At 40.8% G+C, this 22536-nt stretch overlaps 1 protein-coding gene across 1 annotated transcript in view; it reads right to left on the bottom strand.

The window, feature by feature from the left end:
• Positions 1-22536, bottom strand: part of LRRFIP2 (LRR binding FLII interacting protein 2) — a 114608-nt gene that overhangs the window by 18961 nt on the left and 73111 nt on the right. The window contains exons 17-18 of the mRNA XM_049870708.1: positions 19977-20048; positions 7033-7203 (exon numbers count right to left, since the gene is read on the bottom strand). Coding sequence (XP_049726665.1) covers positions 7033-7203; positions 19977-20048 — 243 coding nt within the window. The remainder of the gene's footprint in view (positions 1-7032; positions 7204-19976; positions 20049-22536) is intronic.

Raw genomic sequence — 22536 nt, 5'->3', positions numbered from 1 at the left:
CCAAAACCTGTAGGAGGAAAATTTTGTAAAACACGGCTAGAAGACAGAAATACGTTTGAACAAATGGAAAGACACACCTTCTTGGATAAAATGACCCAACATCATATGCCAGTTCTCCCTAAATTAACCTATACGTTTAATGTAGTCCAAATAACATATCATCAAGTTTTTGTCTCATCTGAGCAAGACCAGTGGATTATTAAGTTTATTTGGGGAAAAAAATAGCCAGGAAAAGAAACTACGGAAAAAGAAGAAAGGGAAAAGGTGGCTTTTTTAGATATTTATTTAGATGTAGGCCTTAAAACATATGAGAAGGCTTCTATAATTAAAACAGTGCGGTGCTTCCACATAGATTATATGCCAATGAAGCAGAACAGAAAACCCAGAAATAGACCCAATTTCATAGACAAACATATTAAACCAAAAAAAGCATCTCAAACCCATAAGAAAAGATAGTTCTAAATGAGTGGTGTTCGAATAACTGTGTATTCATATAGGAAAAGATAAAATTGGAACCAGACCTCACACCATACACCAGGACAAGTTCCAAATGGACCAGGGATGTACATGCAAATAAAAAAAGGAAAGAAGGGCAAAAAACATACAAGTACTAGAAGAAAAGTTAAGTGAATTTCTGTAAGTAGGAAGTGGGGAGAACTTTACTAAGAAAATGACTCAAAATCTACAATAAGGAGAAAGGAGTGGTCAAACCGACAACATTAATAAAAACTTTTGAACAGCAAAAAATACTAGAAGCAAAGTAAAATGACAAACTGCAAAAAAAAATTGCAACTTATATCACAGACAAAACGGTTACTATCTCTTCATACAGAAAGCCTCTAAAATTAGAAAAAAACCAGTAAGTATGTAAAAGGCTAAAAAAAAATGACAGTTCACACACAAAAAAATGGAAATAAATCTGAACATATTAAAAGATGCTCCCACTAAGGAAAATTTAAATGAAAACTACATTTCTCATCAAAACACTAGTAAATCCAAAAACCAGTAAATCCAAAAACCTGACAACATACCGTGTAGAAACTACCACTCAGGAGGAAACAGACTCACTCGTCTACTCTGGAGGGAATGTAAAATGGTATAAACACAATGGAGGGCGATATATCAATATCTAGCAAGATATTTACCCTTTGATACAGCAATGCAACTTATATGAATCTTTCCCATAGATACACTGATTTAAATACAGAAGTACTTATGAAGTAGGTTATTTTTATAGAACTGTCTGTAATGGCAAAAGACTGCAAACAACACAAATGTCAGCTAATCCGAAGCCTGTGAAGTAAACAACAGAACATCCAGACAATGGACGAACTACACAGTGGTGAAAAAGCCTAAGGAAGATATCGACTATGACCTTAAAAACAAAAAACCAAGGTGCAGAACAGAATTTACAGTATGCTACACCATTTTCTAAGACATGGGGGATACAAATTAGTATATACAGAGAAAGAAAGAAAGGATAAGTCATTAACTTAAAAAAAAAATCTTAAGAGGAGGAGGAATGTGGTAGAAGAGGCAGAGAAGAGAGAATTCTTTGAATATATTTTCTTTGTAACTTTGACTTAAGAGCTAGGTAAATATTTTACATAATTATAACAAAATCAAACTTCATAAGCAATTCCTAAACATTGAAAACAAAATGCAATGAACCTAACTATACACAACAGTTGGTAGGAGAAACACAGAGAAACTATTTCAAGTAATTTTAAAAAACAAGAGTTTGACTATACATAGCCTAGCGGCAACAGTAACAACTAAACAAAACTAAACCATGGACTTTTAACTATTTTCAGTAATTACACTGTTGGTGGTAATGTTGGTATTACTATCCTGGGCAATGTGGGGTAAAGCAGTGAAAATAGAATATAACATAATTACTACCATTCTCAGTGACTCTGAGACTGGGAGCTGCAGTGTGGGAAGAGGAGACACAGACCTAAGACCAGAAAAGTTAAGTAAAAACCCGAGTCCTGAATTTGACCTGGAACAATGAGCATGAACTCATGGTGTCTTTTGTCTTAAAAGGAAAACAAAGGGTCATATGCCTATTTCCCAGATACACCCACTAAAAGGCCTATGAACAGTGACCAGCTCGGTGGCAATAAGCACCCCGACAGCCATACAGCATCTCTAAAAGGGAGCCAGGGCTCTGTGGAGAAAGTGCTGATTCCAGATCTGGGGCAGAAAATGGACAAGATGAGCCTGGAACACCTTCTTGTACCGGAAAGCAAAGACGTAATCAAAACAACTAGACTCATGTCACAAGTGTCTGGGAATCAAAAGTATGTGTTTCAAAAGGAGGGACAATTTGAGCATAAGTGAGAATAAAAATCAAGTGTTTGAATTCATGACTTCACAGTGATACTTTTAAAATAAAACATTACTATTAGAGGATGCTAAAAAAAAACAATTCTTTATTTTGAAAACTTGTAAATAAAGGCAAGAAATCAAGCCTTTCTCTCGCCTTTCCTATATAGACTGTCTCATCTGAGTAGTAACAGGGTGATTGGAAGTCTCTCTTTAAAGATGTACCTAAGCTAATAAATAAAAGCATAAGAAACCAAGAAGACAATCTATAGAACTGAAAAATATTTACAAATCACTTATATCCAGAATATAAAAAAAAAAAACTATTTACCTGTTTTGTCATCAAGTCCATTCAGACTATAGCAACCCTACAGGACAAAGTAGAACTGCCCCATAGGGTTTCCAAGGAATGGCTGGTGGATTGGAATTGCCGATCTTTTGGTTAGCAGATGAGCTCTTAACCACTGCGCCACCAGGGCTCCAAAGAACTACTACAACTCAGTAATAAAACGACAAATAACTCAGTTTAGAAATGGGCAAAGGATCTGAATAGACATTTCTCCAAAGAAGAAACACAAATGGCCAATAAACACATGAAAAGATGCTGTACAGCATTAGTCATCTGGGAAATGCAAGTCAAAACCACCATGAGACACCACTTCACACCCACTAGGATGGCTATAATCAGAAAAGTCAGAAGCAGCACGCGTTGGCAAGGGTGTAGCAAAATTGGAGACCTCATACACTACTGATGGGAGTATAAAATGGTGTAGCAGCTTTGAAAAACAGACTGGAATTCCTCAAACAATTAAACAGTTACCATATGACCCAGCAATTCTACCCTCAGGAATATACTCAAGAGAAATGAAAACTGTCTACGCAAAAACTTGCACGTGAACGTTTACAGAAGCAATATTCGTAACAGCCAATAAAGGTGGAAACAACCCAAATATCCATCAACTTATGAACAGATAAGCTGTCGTACGATGAAACAGCCATAAAAAAAAATGAAATACTGAGACATGCTACAACATGAATGAATGTTGAAAACATTATGCTAAGGGGAAGATGCCAGTCATAAAACACCACGTATTACAGGATTTCCTTCATATGAAAGTCCAGAATATGGAAATCTATAGAGACAGGTAATAGATGAATGGTTTTCTAAGGCTGGGAGGGGGTGGGGAGTGGAGAGGTAGAGGGGTGATAGCGAAAAACCATTGAACTGTACACTTTTAATGGGTGAACTGTATGGTATTTGAGCTACATCTCAATAAAGTTGTTAAAAATAAGTAAAACCCTAATGACAGAATATCCCATTTCGCAACCTCGACTCAACTAATCGATCTAAGCCTCTACGTAGAGAATCACAAAGAGCGAGGCAGCCATACATCTGGGCCTCCTGAAGGAAGACAGCTGTACCGTCTATGATGCAGACTTGCCAAAAAACCCAAGCCTATCTCTGATTAAATCACTAGATCCAACTACCTATTTACAGAAAATACAGAGGAAAAAAGGAATCAAAGACACCATGGGAATGAAACCAGCAAAGTCCATTAAGATCATGGGAAACTGTTGAGACAAGCAACATAGTTTCTTCAACACATAAATTGCAAGGGTAGAAAAGAGATGAAAGGGAGCTATAAATTTAAAAGAGACTTAAAAGACATGTCAACTAATACCAACGTGTACAACTTGTCTGGATCCTGATATAAAAAATAAAGAAACTATAAACCATTTATGACATTTGAGATAACTGAAATCTTAACAGTGATGGATATATAATATGAAGGAACTACTGTCTACTTTTTAGGTAAATATAAATGGTCTTGTGACTAATGCACATATAAAAAAAAGGACAGAGTCCATATCACTGAGAAAGCCATATCAAAATTCATATAGAAATATGGGATGCTTAAATCAGAGACTACATCAGCCTGAGACCAGAAGAACTAGATGGTGCCCGGCTACAACCAATGACTGCCCTGACAGGAAACACAACAGAGAACCCCTGATGGAGTAGGAGAGCAGTGGGATGCAGACCCCAAATTCTTGTAAAAAGACCACACTTAATGGTCTGATTGAGACTAGAAGGACCCTGGAGGTCATGGTCCCCAGACCTTCTGTTAGCCCAAGACTGGAACCATTCCCAAAGCCAACTCTTCAGACGGGGACTGGACTAGACTATAAGATAGAAAATGCTACTAGTGAGGAGTGCACTTCTTGGCTCAAGTAGATACATGAGACTGTATGGGCAGCTCCTGTCTGGAGGGGAGATGAGAAGGCAGAGAGGGACAGAGGCTGGCTGGATGGACATGGGAAATACAGGGTGGAGAGATGGAGCGTGCTGTCTCATTATGGGGAGAGCAACTAGGAGTACATAGCAAGGTGTATATAAATTTTTGTATGAGAGGCTGACTTGATTTGTAAACTTTCACTTAAAGCACAATTTAAAAAAAAAGAATATAGCCAATGCCACTGAATTATACATGTAGAAATGACTGAATTGGCAAATGTTCTGTTGGGTGTACTTTCACTACAAGAGAAACCAAACCAAAAAAAAAAAAAAAGCAGAGACCATGTGGTAACAGCCCCACCGGAGGCACTGATACAGGCTCATCTGATGATATCTACACTGATTTTTGCTTAAATTTTTTATAAGAGGCTGGATTTGTAAACTTTCACTTAAAGCACAATAAAAAAACTTTTTTTAAAAGTTACCTTTACAAAAAATGAATAGTTAATAAATTATAAATTTTTTCAAAAAAATATGGGATGCTTAAGACTTGCTTCAAATAATACAGGAGTGGGAGAGGTGAAAAGGACAAAATTGGCCATGGGGTGACAGTTGTTGGGGCTAGGTGATATGTTCATGAGGGTTTATTATATTCCTCTCTCTATGTTTAAGATCAACAACAAACTCAGGTAAGTTTAGAAAAAGAATTCCCTATTAAAATGAATAGCTATTAAGAAGAAAATACCATACTTCAGACATTTCTAGTCAGGCATTCTGTTCCTAAAGTAGACAAAGAGACAATGTACACAATGCAGTTGTTACAATCCCAGCAGGAGGCATTACAAATATTTTTAAATCTTTTATGAATTTGGTGTTGTCGAACTGTCCCTCTCTACCCTCGCCACCTCCTACTGTAAGGAAACGCACCAGGGTGTCTGTCCTCTTCCTAGGCCTCTGCTCTGCACACTCTACTGGGGGAGGCAGAACCTGCTGAGAACAAGGAAGCTCAGGACGATGGTCTGCTGGGGAGACAGAGCCTTCTGCAGCAACGTGTGAAGGCGACTTCCAGGGTACTGAAAAAAGCTTACGGGTTCTTCAAGTTCAAAAAAAAATACGAGATTTAAAAAAAAAGAAAAAAAACCCTCTAAGTATACTAAGACATCTCTGTATCTCACTAAATGACAGAAGGGGAAAATTAAGAGGGTGAAAACAGGTAACCATAAGCGCTTTTATTTTTAAAAACGCTCAAGGACATTCGGTAAGATGGAAGGCTAAGAACTCGTTTTGGTAATAACCCAAACCGGTAGCCGTCAAGTCGATTCCAACTCATAGTGACCCTACAGGACAGGGCAGAACTGCCCATAGGGTTTCCAAGACTGTACATCTTTACAGAAGGAGACTGCCATATCTTTCTCCCACGGAGCGCCTGGTGGTTTGAACTGCCAACCTTTCTGTTAGCGGCTGAGCACTTAGTCATTACACAATAGGGCTCCTTCATTTTAGTGATGCTGACCATTAAATACTTAGCATGAGATATTTTTCTAATCTACTGAAGGCAAAGAGACAGCCAGAAATAGAAATAAAATAGAAATGAGAAGGCAAATAAAGGGATCCATAAGACTTGAAGTAAAGTATGATGGCTCAGAATCTCCCAAGATGGGATGCAGGATGAGTCAAAGAGGAAATCACCTATTGGCACCCAATGGTACTCTTCAATGGCAACTGTCCAGCCAACAGTAAAATACCCAGAAACCTCTTTTTCACCTATCTTATCCTAACACTTTTTAAACATGACAACTCATTTCTGGCATTAATATCCATTTGTCCTCTGCTTAGACTGACATCAACACTTTACAAAGTCCAAGCCCAATAAGCTTTGAAGAGAATCTAATTTGCTTTCTGTAGCTGTCAAAGGGAATATCTGGACCTTGAACAGTGGCTGTATTTTACTGCTACATTTCATAAACAACACAACTCACAAACCCTAAAGAAAACGTCTATCAAGTTTTGACCCACACTGCCATAATTACAAGTAGTTGCTTACAGATATCTCTCTGGTCACTTAGAAAATGGGTGCTCTTAAACTGTGTAGGGGTTCCCAGGAAATGAACCATCTCATTAAGGCAGAGCCTTTGGAGCTTTGTGGAGTTCCAGGTAACAGGAGGAAATTAGTAATTTGCTTTAGTGGCCCCAATTAAGAGAGAATAAAGATAAAACTTGAGTTGTATTCTATTTTCAGAAACCTAAAGGAGGTCAGAAGCTTTTCCTTAAGAAAATAAAATAAATTTTTAAAAGTTTAAAAAGGAAAATATTTCAGGGCTTGATGTCTTACGGTGTACTGGCGATCTCCTCGGGCCGTTCGGTTCTGACCCAGGTACACTGCAATCTTCCGTTAACGCCATCACTTTTCAAAGGACAGGTTTTTGTTTTCTGAACAAGAGAAGGGTCTGATGAAGATGAGCAATTACCTTTGATTTTTCTTCATTTTCTCTATAAAATTCCGCCATCTGTTCTTCCTGTTCTTCAATGACATCCTTGAGGGTGTCTACCTGGTAGATCAAATTGTTCTTCTCATTGTCTAACTGTGCATTGGAAACCATGGCTTTCTTGTACTTTTCTTCCACTTCTGACAGAGATTCCTAAATGAAAGTGAAAGTCATCAGCCAGGTATCTGAAACGTGCTCACTGCTTATACACAATAGACACAGGGAATTACAGCACCGGCACAAACAGGTAAGATTATGCAAGCGGTGTGGGGAACTCCTTGTTTAGTAACAGGCACGCAGAACAGGGAGACAATGACAAGCCAACAACGCCCTTCCAACGTGCGCTCTGTGTTCTCCAGGAAAACAGAGTCAAGGAGTGAGGCAGCCTGGTGTGCAGACAATATATATTGTTGTAGGATGAAAAACCATATTTCAGAAATGTTACTCTTGTTTTTAGAGGCGTTTTGGTGTTCAGAATGTGATGATAACAGAATGCAGCCTCCCTCTACAGAAGTAAACTTCATACTCATTTGAATTTTACCATTTCCCTAATGCCTGCTTCCAGGACTTTCCTTTTCTGTATAATAACACTAATGAAAATGTGTAAACATTTTTGCCAGCAATTACTCAAATTTAAGTCATTTTAAAATAAGCAATACAAAAAAGGAATATTATAAACGCCTAAAACGTCATACTTCAATGTTTTAAAATAAGCAACACAAAAAAAGAGCTATCACAAAATGCCTGAAATTTTATACGTCAGAGTTTTCTGCCTAAAATAGCTCCCAAGTCTGTTTTTTTTTTGTTTGTTTGTTTCTTTTTTAATAACTATATCTAATTTGATAGATTACTACTACCGAGTGACTGTTCTTTTTTAAAACTAATAAGAAAAATATTTCACAAAGAAAAAGGAATCACTTCTGGAAATATATTTTAAAAATACTGGCACAAATGTTTAACAAACCAAGATCATGAAACAGAACTGAGAGTTCAGAACCTTTATATTTACAAATCAATTGATTTTTTTACAAGGTGACCCAGACAACTCAATGGGGAAAGAATAGTTTTTTCAACAAATGGTGTTGGGATAACTGGACCTCCACAAGCAAAAGAATGAAGCTGGACCCCTACCACACACCATACACAAAAATTAACTCAATCCCGCTACTACCACCGGTTGCTCTGACTGGGATCTCGACAGAGGGCCTGGAAAGAGCAGGAGAAAAATGTAGAACAAAAAATCAAATTCACAAAAAAGACCAGACTTTCCAGTCTGACAGAGACTGGAGGAATCCCCCAAGACCATGGCCCTAAGACACCCTTCTGACCTGGAACTGACGACATCCCAGGATACCAATTTTCAGCAAAGCAATAGGCAGGTCCATAAAATAAACATTAACACCCGAGAGGAACATATTCCTTACAACAATCAACTACATGATTAAAAGGATAACATTTGCCCCTAATCAAAGATGAGATGGCAGAGAGGCGGGGCCAAGATGGCGGACTAGGAAGACGCTACCTCGGATCCCTCTTGCAACAAAGACTTGGAAAAACAAGTGAATCGATCACATATATAACAATCTACAAACCCTGAACAACAAACACAGATTTAGAGACGGAGAACTAACAAATACAGGGAAGCAACGACTGTTTTCGGAGCCTGGAGCCGGCGTCCCAGTCAGGTAACCTTGGCGCCAGGCTTAGGTCTGGGCCCAGGGGAGCTGAACTCAAAATCTCATGACAAAGCAAACAAGGGGAACAGCCCTACCCCCCTGAACTCACCCCAGAAGGGGACCCAGCCGGTCCGTGCGGGCAGCAGGGCGACGCAGCTGGTAGGAGAAGTGCCCGGGAGGCAGTGACTGGTTTTGGAGCCGGGAATACAGCGTCCCAGCCAGGGAACCTTGGCGCCGGGCTTTTGACTGGGTGCCGACACGGCACAAGCACGGGGCGCAGCCCTACTCACCTGAACTAACCCCGGGAGGGGGCCCAGCCGGTCCGCGGAAGCGGCACGGCGGCGCAGCTGGCGGGACAAGAAGTCCCCGGGAGGCAGCGACTCACTTTGGAGCCGGGAGTGCAGCGTCCCAGCCAGGGAACCTTAGCGCCAGGCATTTGACTGGGCACTGTCACGGCACAAGCATGGGCGCAGCCCTACTCCCCTGAACTAACCCCGGGAGGGGGCCCAGCCAGTCCACGGGAGTGGCGCGGTGATGCGGCTGGCGGGACGAGAAGTCCCTGGGAGGCAGTGACTGATTTTGGAGCCAGGAGTGCAGCGTCCCAGCAGGGGAACCTTGACGCTGGGCCTTGGACTGGCAGCGGAGGATCTGACCGCGGCTTCAGCGGGCCAGACCCTCAGGGGCAATCTCCACACAGCCAGCACACATAGGCGACACGCCCCTCGGGAATCTCAGATAAAATAGTCATTCTAAGCAAGATAAGCAACTCTGGCTATATTCCGAGGTGCTACTCTCCTATTTCTCTGAACCCTCCCCCACCCTTCCCAGGCGGCTTCATTTACATTGGAATTTCCTGAGCCAGAGGGAGAATGGCTCCGGCTCCACGGCGGCTTTGCTTTCCCCCTTTTTTTTTTTTTTTTGGTCTTTTCCTAACTCATTCTTCCGGCCTGAGAGAAGGAACCACAAAAAACCCAGGGACCAAAAATCCATCCCTAATTGGACTAAAAACACAGAACCAGCTCCAGCCAAGCATATATGATCCAAATCTCGGACTTTCATCCTTACAGGGAACAAGGTGGCGGTTATAATCCAAAGGCAGTTCTCATAGGGATCTGACTGCATTTTTTTTTTAGCGGATTTTCTGGAAAAACAAGTTTCCCAGGTCTCATATCTCTGCTTATTCAACAGAGCCCTCACTGACCCACAACAGGAAACTGAGGGCTGAAGCTCCCCCCAGACCACCTAGCCTCTTGCCTTAGGGGTCTAAGGAGGGTGACATCTACCAAACAGTAGAGGTACTTGCATTGGGGGCCTAAGGTACAGCTGCAGTGCCCTCCCACCAAGGTGCTATAGGAATAGAGACACACCTACCTCACTGACACTTGGGGGAAGCCTGTCAGCATCCTAGCCCCCCATGGAGGGTGAAACCCAGCTGCTAATAGGATCTGATGCACACAACTATCACCACTACTTCTCGAGGTGGACAGGTGTTATGGTGCAGCACACACTTGATGACTCAAAATCAGATTCTACTCAAGAATAGTGAATAGACTCAGGCATATATATCTGGCAACAGCCCAAACCAGCTGGTAATAGGTCATAAGTAAGTCAAGGGCTACAACAAACAAGACAGCACAATCTAGTAGCCCATCCACGTATATTGAAAGAAAACAAAACAAGATAAGACTCAGTGAGCAAATATAGAATAAACCACTACTATATCTTTTTTTTTTTTTTTTTATATCTCAGTGATGGCTCGCCGACAGCAGTCGATATCAAACCACATAAAGAAGCAGACCATGACAGCTTCTCCAACCCCCCAAACAAAAGAATCAAAATCTTTCCCAAAAGAAGATACAATCCTGGAATTATCAGATACAGAATATGAAAAACTAATTTACAGAATACTTCAAGACATCACAAACGAAATAAGGCAAGCTGCAGAAAAAGCCAAGGAACACACTGATAAAACTGTTGAAGAACTCAAAAAGATTATTCAAGAACATGGTGGAAAAATTAATAAGTTGCAAGAATCCATAGAGAGACAGCATGCAGAAATCCAAAAGATTAACAATAAAATTACAGAATTAGACAACGCAATAGGAAGTCACAGGAGCAGACTCGAGCAGTGAGAATGCAGACTGGGAAATCTGGAGGACCAGGGAATTAACACCAACATAGCTGAAAAAAAATCAAAGAATTAAAAAAAATGAAGAAACCCTAAGAATCATGTGGGACTCTATCAAGAAGGATAACTTGCGTGTGATTGAAGTCCCAGAACAGGGAGGGAGGACAGAAAACACAGAGAAAATAGTTGAAGATCTCCTGACACAAAACTTCCCTGACATCATGAAAGACGAAAGGATATCTATCTAAGATGCTCATCGAACCCCATTTAAGACTGATCCAAAAAGAAAAACACCAAGACATATTATCATCAAACTTGCCAAAACCAAAGATAAAGAGAAAATTTTAAAAGCAGCAAGGGAGAAAAGAAAGGTCTCCTTCAAGGGAGAATCAATAAGTTCAGACTACTCAGCAGAAACCATGCAGGCAAGAAGGGAATGGGATGACGTATACAGAGCAGTGAAGGAGAAAAACTGCCAGCCAAGGATCATATATCCAGCAAAACTCTCTCTCAAATATGAAGGCCAAATTAAGATATTTACAGATAAACACAAGCTTAGAGAATTTGCAAAAACCAAACCAAAGCTACAAGAAATACTAAAGGATATTGTTTGGTCAGAAAACCAATAATATCAGGTACCAGCACATAAGGTCACAAAACAGAACATCCTGATAACCACTCAAATAGGGAAATCACAAAAACAAATTAAGATTGATTAAGAAAAATGCTCATAACAGGGAATCATTGAAGTCAATATGTAAAAGATCACAATAATCAAAAACAGGGACTAAATACCGGTGGCATAGAACGGCCATATGGAGAGTGATACAAGGCAATATAAAAAAAAAACAATACAAGTTAGGTTTTTACTTAGAAAAATAGGGGTAAATATTAAGGTAACCACAAAGAGGTATAACGACACCATAACTCAAGATAAAAGCCAAGAAAAACGTAACAACTCAACAAACATAAAGTCAAACACTATGAAAATGAGGATCTCACAATTTACTAAGAAAAACCTCACAGCACAAAAAAGTATGTGGAAAAATGAAATTGTCAACAACACACATAAAAAGACATCAAAATGACAACACTAAACACTTATTTATCTATAATTACGCTGAATGTAAATGGACTAAATGCACCAATAAAGAGACAGAGAGTCTCGGACTGGATAAAGAAACACGATCCGTCTATATGCTGCCTACAAGAGACACACCTTAGACTTAGAGACACAAACAAACTAAAACTCAAAGGATGGAAAAAAATATATCAAGCAAACAATAAGCAAAAAAGAAGAGGAGTAGCAATATTAATTTCTGACAAAATAGACTTTAGACTTAAATCCACCACAAAGGATAAAGAAGGACACTACATAATGATAAAAGGGACAATTGACCAGGAAGACATAACCGTATTAAATATTTGTGCACCCAACGACGGGGCTGCAAGATACATAAATCAAATTTTAACAGAACTGAAAGGTGAGATAGACACCTCCACAATTACAGTAGGAGACTTCAACACACCACTTTCGCAGAAGGACAGGACATCCAGTAAGAAGCTCAACAGAGACACGGAAGACCTAATTGCAACAATCAACCAACTTGACCTCATTGACTTATACAGAACTCTCCACCCAACTGCTCCAAAGTATACTTTTTTTTCTAGCGCACATGGAACATTCTCTAGAATAGACCACATATTAGGTCATAAAACAAACCCTTCCAGAATCCAAAACATCGAAATATTACAAAGCATCTTCTCAGACCACAAGGCAATAAAACTAGAAATCAATAACAGAAAAACTAGGGAAAAGAAATCAAATACTTGGAAAATGAACAATACCCTGCTCAAAAAAGACTGGGTTATAGAAGACATCAAGGACGGAATAAGGAAACTCATAGAATGCAACGAGAATGAAAATACTTCCTATCAAACCTCTGGGACACAGCAAAAGCAGTGCTCAGAGGCCAATTTATATCGATAAATGCACACATACAAAAAGAAGAAAGAGCCAAAAGCAGAGAACTGTCCCTACAACTTGAACAAATAGAAAGTGAGCAACAGAAGAATCCATCAGGCACCAGAAGAAAACAAATACTAAAAATTAGAGCTGAACTAAATGAATTAGAGAACAGAAAAACAATTGAAAGAATTAACAAAGCCAAAAGCTGGTTCTTTGAAAAAATTAACAAAATTGATAAACCATTGGCCAGACTGACTAAAGAAATACAGGAAAGGAAACAAATAACCCGAATAAGAAACGAGAAGGGCCACATCACAACAGACCCAACTGAAATTAAAAGAATCATATCAGATTATTACGAAAAATTGTACTCTAACAAATTTGCAAACCTAGAAGAAATGGATGAATTCCTGGAAAAACACTACCTACCTAAACTAACACATTCAGAAGTAGAACAACTAAATAGACCCATAACAAAAAAAGAGATTGAAAAGGTAATCAAAAAACTCCCAACAAAAAAAAGCCCTGGCCCGGACGGCTTCACTGCAGAGTTCTACCAAACTTTCAGAGAAGAGTTAACACCACTACTACTAAAGGTATTTCAAAGCATAGAAAACGACGGAATACTACCCAACTCATTCTATGAAGCCACCATCCCCCTGATACCAAAACCAGGTAGACATTACCAAGAAAAGAAAATTACAGACCTATATCCCTCATGAACATAGATGCAAAAATCCTCAACAAAATTCTAGCCAATAGAATTCAACAACATATCAAAAAAATAATTCACCACAATCAAGTGGGATTTATACCAGGTATGCAAGGCGGGTTTAATATCAGAAAAACCATTAATGTAATCCACCACATAAATAAAACAAAAGACAAAACCACATGATCTTATCAATTGATGCAGAAAAGGCATTTGACAAAGTCCAACACACATTTATGATAAAAACTCTCACCAAAATAGGAATTGAAGGAAAATTCCTCAACATAATAAAGGGCATCTATGCAAAGCCAACAGCCAACATCACTCTAAATGGAGAGAACCTGAAAGCATTTCCCTTGAGAACGGGAACCAGACAAGGATGCCCTTTATCACCGCTCTTATTCGACATTGTGCTAGAAGTCCTAGCCAGAGCAATTAGGCTAGACAAAGAAATAAAGGGCATCCGGATTGGCAAGGAGGAAGTAAAATTATCTCTATTTGCAGATGACATGATCTTATACACAGAAAACCCTAAGGAATCCTCCAGAAAACTACTGAAACTAATAGAAGAGTTTGGGAGAGCCTCAGGGTATAAGATAAACATACAAAAATCACTTGGATTCCTCTACATCAACAAAAAGAACACCGAAGAGGAAATAACCAAATCAATACCATTCACAATAGCCCCCAAGAAGATAAGATACTTAGGAATAAATCTTACCAAGGATGTAAAAGACCTATACAAAGAAAACTACAAAGCTCTACTACAAGAAATTCAAAAGGACATACTTAAGTGGAAAAACATACCTTGCTCATGGATAGGAAGACTTAACATAGTAAAAATGTCTATTCTACCAAAAGCCATCTATACATACAATGCACTTCCGATCCAAATTCCAATGTCATTTTTTAAGGTGATAGAGAAACAAATCACCAACTTCATATGGAAGGGAAAGAAGCCTCGGATAAGCAAAGCATTACTGAAAAAGAGGAAGAAAGTGGGAGGCCTCACTCTACCTGATTTCAGAACCTATTATACAGCCCCAGTAGTCAAAACAGCCTGGTATTGGTACAACAACAGGCACATAGACCAGCGGAACAGAATTGAGAACCCAGATATAAATCCATCCACATATGAGCAGCTGATATTTGACAAAGGCCCAGTGTCAGTTAATTGGGGAAAAGACAGTCTTTTTAACAAATGGAGCTGTCATAACTGGATATCCATTTGCAAAAAAATGAAACAGGACTCATACCTCACACCAAGCACAAAAACTAACTCCAAGTGGATCAAAGACCTAAACATAAAGACTAAAACAATAAAGATCATGGAAGAAAAAATAGGGACAACCTTAGGAGCGCTAATACAAGGCATAAACAGAATACAAAACATTACCAAAAATGATGAAGAGAAACCAGGTAACTGGGAGCTCCTAAAAATCAAACACCTATGCTCATCTAAAGACTTCACCAAAAGAGGAAAAAGACCACCTACGGAGTGGGAAAGAATTTTCAGCTATGACATCTCCGACCAGCGCCTGATCTCTAAAATCTATATGATTCTGTCAAAACTCAACCACAAAAAGACAAACAACCCAATCAAGAAGTGGGCAAAGGAAATGAACACACACTTCACTAAAGAAGATATTCAGGCAGCTAACAGATACATGAGAAACTGCTCTCGATCATTAGCCATTAGAGAAATGCAAATTAAAACCACGATGAGATTCCATCTCACTCCAACAAGGCTGGCATTAATCCAAAAAACACAAAATAATAAATGTTGGAGAGGCTGCGGAGAGATTGGAACTCTTACACACTGCTGGTTGGAATGTAAAATGGTACAACCACTTTGGAAATCTATCTGCCGTTACCTTAAACAGTTAGAAATAGAACTACCATACAACCCAGAAATCCCACTCCTCGGAATATACCCTAGAGAAACAAGAGCCTTCACACAAACAGATATATGCACACCCATGTTTATTGCAGCTCTGTTTACAATAGCAAAAAGCTGGAAGCAACCAAAGTGTCCATCAACGGATGAATGGTTAAATAAATTTGTGGTATATTCACACAATGGAATACTATGCATCGATAAAGAACAGTGACGAATCTGTGAAACATTTCATAACATGGAGGAACCTGGAAGGCATTATGCTGAGCGAAATTAGTCAGAGGCAAAAGGACAAATATTGTATAAGACCAGTATTATAAGATCTTGAGAAATAGTATAAACTGAGAAGAACACATACTTTTGTGGTTACGAGGCGGGGAGGGAGGGAGGGAGGGAGAGGGTTTTTTACTGATTAATTAGTAGATAAGAACTGCTTTAGGTGAAGGGAAGGACAACACTCAATACATGGAAGGTCAGCTCAGTTGGACTGGACCAAAAGCAAAGAAATTTCCGGGATAAAATGAATGCTTCAAAGGTCAGCGGAGCAAGGGCTGGGGTTTGGGAACCATGGTTTAAGGGGACTTCTAAGTCAATTGGCAAAATAATTCTATTATGACAACATTCTGCATCCCACTTTGAAATGTGGCGTCTGGGGTCTTAAATGCTAACAAGCGGCCATCTAAGATGCATCAATTGGTCTCAACCCACCTGGAGCAAAGGAGAATGAAGAACACCAAGGTCACACGACAACTAAGAGCCCAAGAGACAGAAAGGGCCACATGAACCAGAGACCTACATCATCCTGAGACCAGAAGAACTAGTTGGTGCCCGGCCACAATCGATGACTGCCCTGACAGGGAACACAACAGAGAACCCCTGAGGGAGCAGGAGATCCGTAGGATGCAGACCCCAAATTCTCATAAAAAGACCAGACTTAATGGTCTGACTGAAACCAGAGGAATCCCGGCGGTCATGGTCCTCAAACCTTCTGCTGGCAACAGGACAGGAACCATTCCCGAAGACAACTCATCAGTCATGAAAGGGACTGGACGGTGGGTAGGAGAGAGATGCTGATGAAGAGTGAGCTAATTATATCAGGTGGACACTTGAGACTGTGTTGGCATCTCCTGTCTGGAGGGGGGATGGGAGGATAGAGAGAGTTGGAAGCTGGCAAAATTGTCATGAAAGGAGAGACTGGAAGGGCTGACTCATTAGGGGGAGAGCAAGTGGGAGTACGGAGTAAGATGTATATAAACTTATATGTGACAGTCTGACTTGATTTGTAAACATTCACTTGAAGCTCAATAAAAGTTAATAAAAAAAAAAAAAAAGATGAGATGGCAGGAGAAGATAGAAAATCCAGACAAAAGGAAACAAGGGACCCAGGGTGGAAACGGAGGTAGTGCTGACACATTATGGGATGCAACCAGGTCACAGAACACTTCATGTACAAACTGTCAAATGGGAAAACAATCTGCTCTGTAAACTTTCACCTAAAACAGAAAAAACACAAAAAGAGACCACAGACCTAAACGTACAGTTAAAACTATAAAACTCCCAGAAGAAAACACAGGAATAAATTCTTGTGACTTCGCGCTGAACAGTGGTTTCTTAGATTTGACACTAAGAGTACTAGCAACAAAGAAAAAAAAAAGACTATCAAAATTAACAATTTTTGTGCTGCAAACATACCATCAAGAAAGTGAAGAGTCAATGCATAGAATGGGAAAAAATGTTTACAAATCATTTGTCTAATAAAGGACTTGTATCCAGAATATAGAAAGAACTCTTACTATTGAATAATAAAATGGAAATTAAGTTTAGAGATGGGCAAAGAATGTGAATAGGCATTTCTTCAAAGAAAATAAAGCTAATAAACACATAACACGTTTAATGTTAGTCTCTAGAAAAATGCCAATCAAAACCATAATGAGATACCACTTCACAGCCACTAGGATGGCACAGCCACTAGGATAGCACAGCCACCAGGATGGCATAGCCACTAGGATGGCTATAGTCTATAATCAAAAAGACTGAAAATAAGAAGAGTTGGTGAGGATGTGGGAAAACTGAAACCCTCACACACTGGTGCAGCTGCTTTGGCAAACAGCTTGGCAGTTCGTCACAATGTTAAACATAGCCTTGCCATATAACCTAACAATTCCAACCCTAAATACCCACCGAGAAAAATGAAAACATATGTCCACATAAAAAACTTGTATACAAAAGTTCATAGCAGCATTATTCATAATATCCAAAAACTGGAAACAACCCAAACGTCCACCAGGTGATAAATGGATAAACAAAATGTGGTATATCCATAGAATGGAATATTATCCAACCATAAGAAGGAAGAAAAAAAAATTCTGGTACATGGTACAACGTGGATCAATCTTGAAAACATAATGCTATGTGAAAGAAACCAATCACGAAAGGACATATATTGTGTGAATCCAATACATTAAATGTCCAAAACAGGCAAATCCACAGAGCCAAGAAAGTAGGTTAATCGTTGCCCAGTTGTGAGACTGAGAGTTGGGGGAGAGGAGGAATGAAGAATGGCTGCTAATGGGTCCTGGTTTCTTTTTGGGATGATGAAAATGTTCTAAAATTATATTGTAGTAACAGCTGCACAATTTAGTGACTATGCTAAAAACCACTGAACTGCACACTGAATTTTTTTTTTAATTATTGCACTTTAGGTGAAAGTTTACAGAGCAAATTAGTTTCTCATTATACAATTAATACACAGATTGTTTTGTGACATTGGCTGCAAACCCCACAACATGTCAACCCTCTCCCCTTCTCCACCTCAGTCTCCCCATTTCCATTCGTTCAGTTTTCCAGTCCCTTCCTGCCTTCTTGTCTTTGCGTTTGGGCTGCTGTGCCCACTTACTCTCATATACATGGCTGAATGACCAGCGTTACTGTCTGTTCTATAGGCCTCTCTAATCGTCAGCTGAGGGTGAACTTCAGGAGTCACTTTAGAACTGAGGTAACTGTACACTTTAGATGGGTGAATTGTATGCTATGTGAATTATATCTCAATAGAGCTGTTAAAAATACACAAACATATATACTTGTAAAAATGCTTAACAAACCAGAACTGTGTTAATAGGCAATGTTTATACTAGGACTGGGAACAATTACAACCAAGATAAAGAATATAAGCAAGGTCAATTGTGTAACGGTCTAAACATAGCAGTGTCTTAACAGAATGCAGAAATCAAAGTTCTTCTGAGTCCTCTGAGGGCTAGCAGCCTGAGAAGTCCCCATCACAGCTCAGCCCATAGGAAGATAACTGCATGCGAACCAGAATCCAAGACAGTGCAAGCGCTGGGTGCAAGGAAATCTATGGAATGTAATCTTCTTTTATCAAAAGCCAAACCCGTTGCCATCGAGTCAATTCTGACTCACAGCAACCCTATGGGACAGAGTAGATCTGCCTTAAAGGGGGATTAAGTCCTGAAGATGAGAGCAAGAGGACTGAACAAGCACGTCAGTACACTAACTCTGTAGTCCTTCTGATGTGCACACAACTGCAGGCTGCGTGTCAGCAGCTGCCAGGCTTCCCACACGTCACTCCCCACAGGACTTCCCCCCTTTTTGGTCCTGAGTCTTAATTGTGAGTTTCTTACAGACCACAACCACCTGCACACAGGACCTGGCTGGCAGCTGGGCTACTTCACATCATGCCGGGGAGGCTGATGAAGGCCTTGTCTGTGAGGTCCAGCTTTGTCCTCCGAGTGTACCCGGAGTCACTGTTCTGAATGCCTTGCTTTCATCTTTTTATAGGACTGGAGCATATTTAGATTTCAAATAGGGACATGCATGTGTTCAGAGAAAATTCTGGTTTGTGCACACTGTTAGGTTTGAACTTCATAAGAAAACATGGGAAAAAGAAGAGCATAATAACCAAGTGTCGTTCACAACCAAATGTTCGCCTCAGAAGGAAACTTATGTTGAAAACTGGTTTGCTGGTAAGAGGCAGGGTCCACTGAAATCTGCCTTCAAATTCCTTACGGCACTGGGTCTGGATCTACAGGTAGAAACACCTAAGCAGGTCCCAAGTCTTAAGGGTCCTTCCCGCAGAGGGACATTTACACTAACGCTCTTAGCCGTGTCCTCCTCCTGCTTTCAATGCTGACTGAATCCACCGTCAGAAGTAGGCGATGCTTTTTCATCTAGCTTGGAAGGATTCTAAGGTTCAAATCCCAATAAAAATACTCTTAAAAACACTTTTATAGGAGATTCCCCAGTTCAGTTTTGCATGACTAAGACACAAAGGACAGACAAGTATTTTTCAAGGTTTAAACAGTGTAAGGTATGACACCTTTTGCTTAACAGCCCAAAAAGTATACTAAACATTTAAACATAAGCAGAGATTGAAAGTTCGCCTCTCGTGTGCACTGCAGGTTAAGCACATGCTTGAAAGACAGTTAGTAAAGCCATGTGCAGTGGGGTTAACAGAGCTCATGAACCCACCGCGACCACCACTTCTGCGCACAGAAAGCATGCGTGGGCTGCAGAAAGGGCCCTGATACCTTTAGTTCTTTAAGCCCCTGCATGTATCTCCCTTCTACATCCTGAATCTGGTCCTTCAGGTCATAGATATCCTGCAGGACACAGGAATGAACCGTTGCATAAAACCATGAGCAAACATACATATCAGAAGTCTCCAAAGATTCAGACGAAAATGTGAATTTCGTTCATATACTCCAGGCTAAAAGCAGAGAAATCCAAGTGCACATACATGACTCACTGGGAACCAATGACGGGGAAAAGGGGCCAGGTGACAGCGGGGCTGCAGGAGGGGCTGGAATAGCCCCTCTAAACTGTGAAATATTTTCTTGGCATTAACTTGTGTTGAAAACAGCATTTGCAAATGGGGTATGGCTGTTTGTGGAAAAAAGCTCCATAGATTGCAATATTTTTTAATATACAATTTTAAAAACTTTATAAGTCACTTAAATATGTAATTTTAGCTTACATAATGCTCCACCTAGAGCTGGTAAAATACATAGTAAGTTAATCATAAGCAGCACATTTTCCTGACTCATGCAGACATTTTTAAAATGCACTAAGTGGGTATGAACAAAATTATCTTTCAATGACCTGGTTACTGGCCGCAATTAACTTGAGAGGAAGGGAGTAAAGAAGGAGAGTTAATCAAACATGTGGAACAGGATGTCAAACAAGATATCCCATCCTTAGGACAGTATTTAAACGATGAGAAAAGCATCTGCTCCAAATATTACCATAATCTTTATAAGAAAAGTGAAACAGGTCAAATTTTAAATGGAAAATATAGTCTCCCTTGTACCTGACCCTGGTATATAAGGTCTATTCCGGACACGTGAGCAGCAAATGCTAAGCAACAGCAAGCTAAGTCTGAGGCCGAGAGGCTCCATCCTCCCACCTTTGTTTCCCCACTGGACTGCGGCACCCGGGGGCCAGAGTTTCTCTTACCTCTGCATCACCAGCACTTATGCCTGGTACACAGCAAGAGCTCAAGAAACAGACACCTTCAAAGCTGCCGCCATGCTGGCCTGGGTCGGCTCCCCTACACCACTGGCTTGGGCTGGCCCTCTCCTCCCGCTGCCCTGGGCTGGCTTGCCTCTGCTGCTACACCTTCAAACCTTTTCCACCTTCTCTACACCCCAGCCCACTCTCACAAGCAGCCCATTTTGCAACCCAGACACCTGCTCCTACCCTGCCGATAACCTTACTCGGGCACCACTGGTGCCCATCTCTGCTGTACCAGTGGGAGGGGACCTCCAGCCTGGCTATGTCCTTTCATCTGAACCATGGGCTCCCCCCTCAACTGCTCAGACACTGTCTGTTAATGCCTCTCCTTCCTCAACCTTCAGCCTCTCTCTCTACTGGCTCAATCCAACCAATAAAAATTATACCCCTGTCTTCAAAAGGAAACAAAAACCTTCTCTTAATCTTCTGCCTCTCTCTACCTACTGCCCAACCAACTCCCACGTCAAAAAAAAAAAAAAAAACCCCATTGCCGTAGAGTCCATTCCGACTCATAGCAACCCTACAGGACAGAGCAAAACTGCCCCATAGAGTTTCCAAAGAGCAGCTGGTGGATTCAAACTGCTGACCTTTTGGTTAGCGGCAAATTCTTAACCACTGTGCCACCAGGGCTCCCGTGTAGGCTTGTGAGCAGTTCTGACTGACCCACCTTGCCCTCATTATTCAGCCACAGCAGACTGGCCTCAGCCCGCACCAGTATTCTACTAAAACTAAGGGGTCTGTAGGCTCTTCCTGCGTTTAGCCATTGCACTCTCTTAACCAACCCCATACTCCCTCTCCTTGAAGCGCCCCACCCTGAGCTGCTTCTCCACACTCAGGATTTTCCTAATCTCTTACCAGCCTTCCAGGCTCCCTCTCAGCTGCATTAGACTCATAAATGTGGGTATATCCCAGGGTTCTATCCTGTATCTTTCTCTTTTTGGATCTCCCTTTCTCCCTGTGCTGGTGATGTGCTGGGTGTGTGTATATGAGAGAGAGAAAGATACTGAGTAAGAAAGAGATATCAGTCTCTTACGGTTCAACTCCCAGGAGCACAGAAAATGACACCCTGCACCTTCAGACCATGGGGAGACTGCAGGTTCAGTGCTGTTGAAACAACTCACCGTCACTCCCTCCACTGCCCTGATGTTCCTACACCCCCTGATGCCAGATATGGCATTGCTCTTAACCCAGGCATCCACGCCAGAACCCCAAAAGACTCCCATGACTGCTCCTGCTTCCCATCCTCCCACCCCCACCTCAAATCAGTCACTAAGCTTATCGTTCTGTCTTCTTGGGTCTCGAAAGGCCCTCTCAGAGCACACCCTACTTCTCCACCCCCAGTGCCATATCCTCACCATACACAACCTGGGTTACTATTCTCTGGCCTCCAATGCTTCCTCCAAACTGCAGTCAATAAATCAGATAATATTGCTTCCCTATTTAATATCCTACAGTTGTCAGGGTAAAACTGAACTTCTCTTAGGCTGGCGTGTAAGGGTGCTTCATGACCTGCCCCCCCCAGCCTTCTCTCTCAGCCGTCACCACTCCTCACTTCTCCTCCTTCCCTTTGGTGACTCT

Source organism: Elephas maximus, chromosome 27 (assembly GCF_024166365.1).
Source record: "Elephas maximus indicus isolate mEleMax1 chromosome 27, mEleMax1 primary haplotype, whole genome shotgun sequence".
NCBI classification, from domain to species: domain Eukaryota; kingdom Metazoa; phylum Chordata; class Mammalia; order Proboscidea; family Elephantidae; genus Elephas; species Elephas maximus.
Note: the sequence above shows the minus strand (reverse complement) of the source record. Positions and strands in the feature narration are given on the sequence as shown.